At 42.8% G+C, this 10,840-nt stretch overlaps 1 protein-coding gene across 1 annotated transcript; it reads left to right on the forward strand.

Moving 5' to 3' along the window:
- The first annotated feature begins 1,892 nt into the window (after positions 1 to 1,892).
- LOC121935495 (urotensin-2 receptor-like) lies at positions 1,893 to 2,903 on the forward strand. The gene has a single exon (XM_042477081.1). It carries the CDS (start codon positions 1,893 to 1,895, stop codon positions 2,901 to 2,903), a length of 1,011 nt encoding a protein of 336 aa, XP_042333015.1.
- The last annotated feature ends 7,937 nt before the right edge of the window (positions 2,904 to 10,840 follow it).

Here is a 10,840-nt window from a genome sequence, read left to right on the forward strand (position 1 = left end):
GATTTAAAGTGACTAAGGTGAACTTATCGTGGTGTGTTCTTGGGAAGATTTGTTTAGGGGGGGGGGGGGAGGGTTGCCATTGCCTTCCTGTGAAGGTGAGAGAATGTGACTTGCCCAAGGGCAACAGGTGGATTTCTATGGCTAAGTGGGGATTTGAATTCTGGTCTCCAGAGTCCTAGCCCAATACCCAAGCCACTACACCATGCTGGCCAGTTGTATAGGTTCTTTTTTAAATAAAGCTTTTTGATATGATCGGTCTTAGGCCTTTTTCAGATAAAAAAAATAGCTTCCTTAATAGGTAAAGCAGCTAGACAGACCTGTCTAAATGTTACACATTTGAAACAGGATGATTCTATCCCTGCATCTCTATAGTTCAGGCAATAATTCCCTTAGAATGACCTTATGGGTACCAAGGAATTGCTTATCAGACTGAAAGGGACTTGGAACCCTTGAACTGTACTTTCTTTGTAGTGAGGGGAACTTATTCTCCACATGTTCAGAGACACACTCATTCTCTTTATTACTGTACAAATGTGAAGCCCCTGCACAACTTGATTCAAGGACAAAGTAGGCCCAGCCCAAATCTCCACCCTTTTGCTTGTTAAACTGGCCAAGTAAAGTTTCTGCTAAGAATAAAATCTGGAGTATTTATGCTACTAGAGGTAGAAATGACGATCTATGATAAGACCACAGAAGAGCCAGCTGTCCTACCCTTTATTCTGCCTCCAGTACACCTCTGTGCTTTTCTTTCTTTCTTCTTCTGGGTCTCTGCTTCTTTGCATTTCTGCGTTTCTTTTGTCCATTGATCCATACAGTCCCCTTCTGTCTTTGTATCTCTTGGTTATTTTTTCTCCCTCCTGGTTGGCATAAGTCCATGGAACGCTGCATGGTTATGCCAGCAGGGTGTTGGACCCGGACTGTCTGTCTGCTTGGGGTTACATTGGTGGGGGGAGAAGGAAGGAGGTGGGGGATGACAATTCTGTCTGTTCCGATCTCCGGACCAATCGGGCCCCTGGACGCTGTCCCACCATACGCCCCGTAGTCCCATTAGCTGACACGCTGTCAGAATCCCAACCCCAAGGATGAGATAAACAGGTTCCTCTGTGCAGACAGGAGCTGACAGCTTTGCTCCCCGAGAGGGGCCAAGCCATGGTTCGACCCCGACATACCGGCACTAGCAGGGTGTGAGGAATGTGAGAGAAGAGCATTTGTAGATCCAGACAGACACATGCAGATACTTTGCTCACACGCACACATACTGGAGTCTTCGTGCCACCACTAGCTCTGAACGCATGGAGCAAAGAAACAAGAAAATGGAATGAGAAAGACCTTCAAGCCGAACGTGGAACAGTGTGCCTTTGCACCCATCATAAGAGAGATTGGGCAGGAGGAACCCCAGCATATTATCATTTGCAATCTCAGGTTAGACCCTCCAGGATATTATAATTTGCAATCTCAGAGACTGGGCTGCTTTTTGGGAGGTATGGGAATGGAACAGCTCACTAGAAGTGAATGAAAGATATGGACAGAATGACAGACAAAAGAGTAAGTAGAGATTTGTACAGACATGCAGCTAACTCTATGAGTCAGACAACTGTTCCCTTGGAACGGCTATCTGAGTTTCAAGGAATGACTGATTAGACCGAATGAGGACTGAATTGTACTTTCTCAATGATGAATGCAATATACTCTTCATGTGTTCAGAGGCATTCCCAACCTTGGTGTGCATGAGCATAGGCAGACTCCCTACTCTCCCTATCTCTCTCTCTTCAGACCTGGATACCTGAACAAGGTGGTATTCAATGCCATATTTCTTTAGTTGGTCTTTCTCTCAAATATCAGAAGGAACCTCAAGACATTCTGTTTGATGTCCTAACCTTGAGAGTTGCCCTATGGAGCCATCACTGACCAACCTTTCCTCGTGGATCTTCTTAAGCAATGCTTCATTGTCAGAAGGTGGAGAATCGGCTGCAGCCCTGGGAGCCGTGCTGAGCCTAATGTGTGCCACAGGGGTGGCTGGGAACCTCTACACGCTAGCCATTGTGAGGGCCTCCCCATCAGCTTCCTCACTGCGTGTCCATCTGGTCAACCTGGCCCTGGCTGATCTGCTGTATCTCTCCACAGCCCCTTTCATTGTCCACAATGGGCTGGTCAAGGACTGGCCATTTGGAGAGGTGGGCTGCCGGATCCTCCTCAGCCTGGACCTCCTCACTATGCACGCCAGCATCTTCCTGCTCACCTTGATGAGCTGTGAACGATATAGCGCTGTGGCACACCCATTTCAGGCTGCAAGCCACACACGGAGATGCCGGCGGCCCCTGGCTATAGCCATCTGGCTCCTGTCTTTTGCCCTGGCTCTCCCCATGATGGTGATGATCCACCAAGAGGAGCGCACAGTGGGGGATGAAGCCATCATTCGGCGTCTCTGCTCCCCAACCTGGAGTGAGGAGCAGTACAGACTCTACCTGAGCATCCTTTTCAGTACTAGCATTGTGGCTCCTGGGGTGGTCATCGGGTCCCTCTATTGGCGTCTCGCGAGGACTTACTGGCTGTCTCAGACCCGTGGTGGCTTAGGCCGTACTCCTAAGAACCGTGTTTTCTTCCTCATCCTCATCATTGTCCTGGCTTTTTGGGCTTGCTATTTGCCCTTTTGGATTTGGCAACTCCTGCCTCTTTACTGCCCATCGGCTGCGCGTTTGCCAGTCCAGACGGAGATCTCCATCAACCACCTGGTGACCTGCTTGACGTATGGCAACAGCTGCATCAACCCTTTCCTCTACACCCTGCTAACACGCAACTACCAGGAGTACTTACGTGCTCGCCAACGGGGGATGTCACACACCTCTCTGCGGTGTCTCCAAAGCAGAGCCAGGTCTCCAGGAGAAGGTGCTGAAGTTGTCTGAGCAGAGAACAGGTAAGGAACATGGTGTTCATAAGTGGTGCTTGGATTGGGATTGTGCACTGGATATTGTGGCTGAAGTCACACTGCTGAGGGCAAAGTTTTGGTTTGGGAGCTGACTCAGGTCTCCACTCTAAAGGTTATGACTTATTCAGAACAGAGGAGTTTTTGCCAGTGGCAACATGAGAGTCACCAGCCACCATTGCATGAAAACACTCTCACTGTCACAGCAGAACTAAAGTTGCAGGCCTGCAGGTTTATACAACCACAACTGCATAATTTTGATTTCCTTTGCAAGATTATTTTTACCATTTTGCATGAAGAAGAAGTTATTCAGCTTCTGAAACTTGTTGTTGTTACTGTGATAGTGTCCCTTCAAGTTGTTTCCAATTCATGGCAACCCTAAGGTGAAACTCCCACAGGATTATCTTGGCAACAATTGTTCAGAGGGGTTTTGCAATTGCATTCTGAGGCTGAGAGAGTGTGACTTGCCCAAGGTCATCCCAGTGGACTTCCATGGCTAAGTGGCAGTTTGAACCCTGGGTTCCTAGAGTCCTAGTCCAAATGCTAGTATGTCTTTTGCACCTTCTGTTTGACCTAATAAAGATATCACCAGTGTGTATTTTAGATTTTGCCATTCTTTAATGGTAATGTCATTCCTGGCATCCTGTCTAATGTTTCTTTCATACTGTGTCTACTTTTTTCTTTAATTTAAAAGTTTTTGCATGCTTCCAATTTGTTTTTATCCACCATTGGTCCTTAACCTGGTTCATTCATGCAGAGACCGAATGACTTGCCTAGAGAAAAATTATGTGGAAGAAACCCCCTGAATAATTGCAGGCCTATATTCCAGTCTTCTAGATCTCCGTACTCTCTGTTCCTGGGACTAGAGAGCTGTAGGATTCTTGGAGGCAGGAGCATGATGTAGAATGCTTATCTAAGCTAAGGCTTAACAGTTTTTTTGCACTGTGGATTAATTTTTCTTAGAACTATAACAGGTTGAAGATCAACAGGTAAAGACTGTCCGCTATCAAAACATTGGGTGCATCCAGAGGGACTCTTTTGAGAAGTCATCATAGAGTCCTCTGTGCCTGTAACTTGTCCTTAAACTATAATGTGGCAATTATTTTTATGAATGGTGACTCCGTTGGACACACGTCAGGCTGAAGATCAACAGGAGAAGACTGTTCTCAGGTGCATACAGATTATGTAATTTCCCACACTTGCAGCTTGTCCTACACAATTTATCCCTACTATTGTGTACTACTACTATCCATGGTGTTGTGTCCCATCCACTGCCTTTATTCCCAGTGATAAGATGGGTGCCAAACCAGCTCATTTCTCCTGCTCCCAAATTGTGTTTTTACCAGTGCTGTGAAGCTGGTATGCTAAACCTTTGACTGTAACTCCTCTGTTTTTATACAGTCTGACTCTGTCTCCAACTCTTTCATAAATGGCAAATTGGTAATAGCAAACATACTATAGGAAAATGTTAGCACAAGACATTTAATCACCACCATGTGAATAAGCAGGCTACTGTGATTGATAGAATATATCTATATATATATCTATATATGAATGAGATCAAAATTTCAGAATAAGGAAACTTTTCTAAATTCCTTTAAAAGTCGATATAAACAAGGCACTTAATAAATAAGTTTGTATTTTGAAGCCAGAGTTGAATTTGGTGTCTTTCCACCTAAAATTGCTTCTAACTCCTCAGCCCTAGTTTTCACATGCTTGGCTGTATTTTTTCCTAAGAAACAGACTGATAATAAATCATCACATTCTGAGAAGTGTTTCTTGCTTTTCTTTCCGCTTTCAGTCTTCATGTGGCCTTCAAAAAGAAATCTTGCCCAATGTATGATGATCATGCACACATTTATTTCTTGGGTATTCCTATGTCAATATTTCACCATTATTCTTTGTGGTTAGCAACTGTGCTGTGCTTTGGAGTTCTGAAAAGGGAGGCAATTTCTCTTCTTCTGCAGCTTGCATCTCATGCAACTACCTGTTTTAAAACATTTTTTAGTTGCTTCAGAAAAATGACACAATCCTCAGCTATATTTTGCTCTTCTACTATCTCATGCACCCCAGTAGCCTTGTAGAAAAATTAATCAGGCACCAGCATGTAAGAAAGGGGATGCTCATGTATTAAACCATGGGTGAGAAAAGTGTGGCTCTCTAAATATTATTGGAATACATCTTCCAGCATTTAATTTGTTGCGATTGTATTTTTACCGCCAGAGAAGAAGCCTACCTAGTGTGCCAAAACACTCTGACTGCCTTTATGTACTGTGCACATAGACTTGAAGGAAGGGGTGCATCATTAGAAAAATAATGCGATGTAGTGGTTTCACTGTGGAACTAGGACTCTGAGAGATCAGGGTTCAAATCCCTGCCTTGCCATGGAAACTCAATGGGTTACCTTAGGCAAGTCACACTCTCTCAGCCTCAGAGGATGGCAAACTTCCAGTGAATAAATCCTATCAGGAAAACTCCAAGATAGCCTCACTTTATAGTTAAAATAATTTGAAACATGACTTGAAGGCATGTAACAACTCAGGCAGTACAATTTCATAAACCAGCCAAGTTCAATAAAGATGCTGGAAACCCCTAACTCTCCTATCCACAAGCCACAAGCAGAATTACTTTTCTGTTGCAAATGAAGTTGAAATTTGATTATCTGAATTTTATTGCTCCTTGCCTTTGGTTCCCACATGGACAAGAAACGGACTGGCCTTTGCCTCCATTGATATCCTTCTAGACTAGACCATCTTAACTGACAACAAAAGTAACATCTGAGACAAAATGTGAGCCTGCCATCACTTTTCTTCTCCTGTATGATTTTTAATATCCTTGCCTGATGACGAAGCAAGTGAAGCTTTGAAAGCTTGCATGATGTATTTCCTCCATTTTAGTTGGCCAATAAAAGTACAGTATAGCTCTTTTGTGAAAGTGGTCCAAAACAAAATAATCCAGTTTGAGACTGCTTTAACTGCCTTGGTTCAGTGCTGGGGGATCCTGGGAACTATAATGCAATGTAGCGCCAGAGCTCTCTGATAGTGAAGGCTAAATGTCTCACAAAACTACAGTTCCCAGAATTCCCTAGTGTTGAGGCAAGGCAGTTAAAGTGGTCTTTAACTGGATTATTTATCCAGTGTGTTTTGGACCAAAATGACTTGAAGGGACAAACAGACTATTTTGTGATGGAGAGAGAGTATTAATTTCTCAATGACAATATAAAAGTAATTACTCTAAAGTGTTGATACTTTACTATGGTTGCTTTTATAATCCTGTAAAGAACATATAGATGACTCCCATTGCTAACAAATATATAAAGATAGTTTAAAGATTGGCAATTATTTTTCCTAACTATAATTCCTAAAAGCCACTGACTAAGCTGTCTGGATATTTAAGAAGCTGTAGTCCAAAAAGTAACTTGTCCAACTTTGTGTTGCCCTGGCTCCTTTATCTGCCACAGCTGTTTTTCTTGGAGGCCATAAATTAATACTTTGCCTTTGTAAATTTTGTTGGAAAGGATCAACATAACCATCTGGACTGAAATAACTCAGGGTTCAGATGAAGTAATCTTTTGCTTATAAAAACTCACAGTGCCATAAAGTAGTCTTTAAGGTGCCATCTTAAAGGCTTTGATCTTCTTTACTGTCAAGGTTCGCTGGAAATCTTTTAGGAACAAAAACCACCAGATATATACAAGTATGTGTATGTGTATGTATATATATATATATATTTCATTTTCCTGGAACTTTCCATGGTTCAAAGGGATGGATGGATGTTTCAACTTTAATTTCCCGTCAGCAAAAATAAAAATACTTGGAGGTCACGCTCATTTCTACCTAGAAACCACAACATATTTTCCCCCAAATAGTCACTTCCAAGTTTAAGGTTATTCTAAAACTTTCACACTGTAGAATTCCTCTTTTTTATACCAGCTGGCAAAAAGAGACAACGATCGAGCCACACAGCTATGGCAGATAAAGTTGAGTCAAAATTCTATAATTGTGTAGCATGAAAGGGAGCTTTGTCCCAACAGTCTGAAACCTGTACATTAGAATAAGGGTGGGAATTATAGCCAAAGGCAGAAGTGTTGTCTATGTACAATAACATCCAAAATCAGTGATACCTTTAATGCACCAACCAAAATGCACAAAATACATGATGCAAGCTTTTGAAGCCCCACTAGCTTCTTCATCAGGCAAAAGTGTTAAAAATCAAACAGCAAAGGGGGGGGGCATATAACAATGTTAGTCACAAGCTTGCATTTTGTCAAGATCATGTATGTAATTCCCACACGCAATTTAGAAGAGCCAAATCCATTTGAGCCCCACTTGGAGGAGCACTTCTGTTTTTTTCAAAACAGCTTTCAAGGGCTAAAGCCAACCCGTGGGGTGGAAATATGTTTAAATCACAAAATGGAACACAAATCCCAGCTTCTGGCAGTGTAATTTACCATTTGATTGTTAATATTTGTAGAGGTGCTAGTGGGACACACTGCCTGTTTTGCCATGCCATGTCAGGCCCATGGGCTACTGTTTGGCCATTCCTGTCCTACGTTCCTGAGATTAACTATGCAGCCACTGTGATGACTACAGCATAAGCCAACATCTCCCATACACCCCACCTTTCTCTCGCTACGCTTTTAAGAACATCTTCCCTGATGAAATGATCTGGAGAGCTCTAAAGCTTGCACACAAATTTTGTGGAGTCTTGATTGCCCCAATGTGGCACACCTTCTTTCATTATTATCCATACAGATAGGTCAAATGTGAATACAAATCTGGATTCAAATTCCCACTTGACTTTGAAACTCAGGTCCACAACACACTGCAGAAATAATCCAATCCAAGACTGCTTTAACTGCCCTGGCTCAATGCTAGGGAATCTTGGGAACTGTCGTTTATTGTGGCCCTCTGACAGAGAAGACTCAGTCTCTCACAAAACTACAGTTCTCAGAATTCCCTAGCACTGAGCCAGGGCAGCTAATGTGGTCTCAAAGTGGATTATTTCTGCAGCATGTTTTGGACCTCACCAAGTGACCTTGGGCCAAGCACTATTCAGTCTAGCCTTCCTTACAAGGTTATTTTGAAGATAAAAATGAGGAGGAGGACTTTGCATGCCAATTTTGAGCATGACTTGGAAGAAAAGCAGGATGCAAATGTAACAAGCAAAAAAATATATTTTTGTCTTACCCTAGACTGAATCGGTTTAATTAGCCCACATTTGGATCACACTCGCCGGAGCCTCCTTGCTTATGAACCCAATGGTTGAATGACCAAAAAGAGAGGTTCTGTGGCTTTGCAGCTGCATGAAAGGCAGAAATTCAACAGGTCCAACCTCCTTCTCTGCAGGCACTGAGAGTTTGCCAGGTCACTGCCTAGTACTGCCCTCTGGAGGGAGGTTTGAGTCATGGAAGCACAGAGCCAGCCTTTCTCTATAATGCTCCCAGAATGGCTTTGTTGACACTGATCATCAATGACTAGTGCCAGCAACATCATCATACATTGAACATGAGTGAACAGTGCGATGCGGCAGCTAAAAAGGCCAATGCAATTTTAGGCTGCATCAATAAAAATAGTGTCTAGTAATAGTGCCACTGTATTCTGCTTTGGTCAGGCCCCACCTGGAATATTGTGTCCAGTTCTGGGCACCACAATTCAAAAAGGACATTGAGAAACTGGAGCGTGTCCAAAGGAGGGTGACTAAAATGGTGAAAGGTCTGGAAACCATGCCCTATGAGAAACGACTCAGGGAGCTGGGTATGTTTAGCCTGGAGAAAAGAAGGTTAAGAGGTGATAGGATAGCCCTGTTTAAATATTTGAAAGGAAGTCATATTGAGGAGGGAGCTGTCTTGTTTTCTGCTGCTCCAGAGAACAGGACCTGGAACAATGGATGCAAGCTCCACGAAAGAGATTCCATCTCAACATTAGGAGGAACTTCCTGACAGTAAGGGCTGTTCGACAGTGGAACAAACTCCCTCAGAGTGTAGTGGAATCTCTTTCCTTGGAGGTCTTTAAGCAGAGGTTAGATGGCCATCTGTCAGGGATGCTTTGATTTGGATTTCCTGCATGGCAGAATGGGGTTGGACTGGATGGCCCTAGTGGTCTCTTCCAACTCTACGATTCTATGATTCTAGGCTACCAAAGGACAGGGCTGGAAATCACACACCAGTCTCCAGAGATAGGTTGGACTGCAGATCCTAGCGCCCTAACCCTGCATAATGAATGGTGAGTGATGTTGGAAGTTGCAGTCCAGCAAGATCTGGAAGGCCACATAATCCTCTCCTTCTCAGTCAAAAGCATCCAAGCTTTAAAGAGCTGTGCATTTACCTGTTTTACTCCAGATGCAAACATACTGCCCTCTGGAAAGGCTTTAATCACACAAGACTTGCCCCAAATACTTCGCTGCCAGATCCAAAACACAAGACCTCCTCCTCACACAGGCACACACACATACACACACCTTTCCAAGGACAGAAGTCAACTGGGTTGGCAAGTAAATCGTACTTCAGCACTAGCAATGGGACACAGTTTATTCCATCTTGAGACTGGAGACAGGGAGGGGAGATACTTTTGGACAATTATTCCCAGAATTTCCCAGCCAGCATGGGCAAATAAAATTATTTTTCTTCACAAATTACTCTGCTGTTATTGCACTTCAAGCTCACCTAGCAGATATAGGTATACTCCAGAATCTAGGGTTATTGTTACACATGAACATAGGATTTTGCCCCACCATTCAATTGCTTCAATGGTTCTACTCTAATTGGGTTAAAGAACAGGGTTCTAGCCTGTGTGTGTTAACTAGTGATAATCTGCATGTATAGGAACAGCAAGATCTGACTCTGAGACCACCTCCAAATGGCTAAAACAAAAAACAAAAGCCAAAGACCGGAAAACTGGAAGTCCTAGGTTTGGTACCTGTGCTTTCCAATTTTATTTTGGCGATCCACATTATGTTTACTTCATTCCAAAGTATTTCTTGGAAGCAATGGCAGTTAAAGTGGTGCCAAACTGCACTATTTATACTATATAGAAATACTATATATATGTAGATGCACCCTAAATTAAGTGAGACTTACTGCTGAGTAAATGGACACACAACTGTGTTGGAAGACTGCTATCCTAAACATACTTTCTAAAATGTTAGCTTCAAGTGAAAAATAGTGAAACTTGCTTCAAGTAAACATATATAAGACTGCACTTAGAATTCACTGCTAAAGAGCTCTAGCACTGTTGTCAAAGGGAATTTACTAGAGCTCTCTATACAATTATTCAAGTACAGAAATGTCTACCCAAGCCATGACATTCACTGGGTAGTCCTAGATATAAAAAACAACAACCCAGCTCCAAATTGCTTTTTATTTTGTGAGGATAATATAGGGGAAGGTCATAAGCCCTGTCCTGAGTTCCTTGGCAGAACAACAGGATAAATGGATCAGACAGAAATAACCAGGAAGACTTTTTTCTTTCTCTCATTTTAACAAAATAAAATTCTGACTGTCCCCACCTCTATCCCCCAAGAACAGGAGGATATGGGTATGATTGACACACTTTACTAAATGTTTGGGGCATCTCAGATTGTTAGGCCTTGATGCTTCAGATCCAGTGAACAACATGCAATGCCTATCACTTCTATGCAGGTCAGTGTGTGGGGTTTCCATTACATTTGGGGGAAACTAATGGTTTCAGAGATGAAATTTTGGGGTTCAGTAGTTTGGATGTCATTTTAGAAGTCAAAAGAGGATCTCCCGTAGGCGTAATCAGAAATATCAGATACTCAATAATTCAGGCAGGGATTGGATTCAGCTCATTGGGACCCACTGGAATTCAGAGTCAATGGTCAAGAAAATAACTAAATGTGGCATCACGGAGTACAGTTTCTCAGAGGATGAGAGAGAACCCATACTCTCAGGCAAAC

This window comes from Sceloporus undulatus, chromosome 6 (genome assembly GCF_019175285.1).
Source record: "Sceloporus undulatus isolate JIND9_A2432 ecotype Alabama chromosome 6, SceUnd_v1.1, whole genome shotgun sequence".
NCBI classification, from domain to species: domain Eukaryota; kingdom Metazoa; phylum Chordata; class Lepidosauria; order Squamata; family Phrynosomatidae; genus Sceloporus; species Sceloporus undulatus.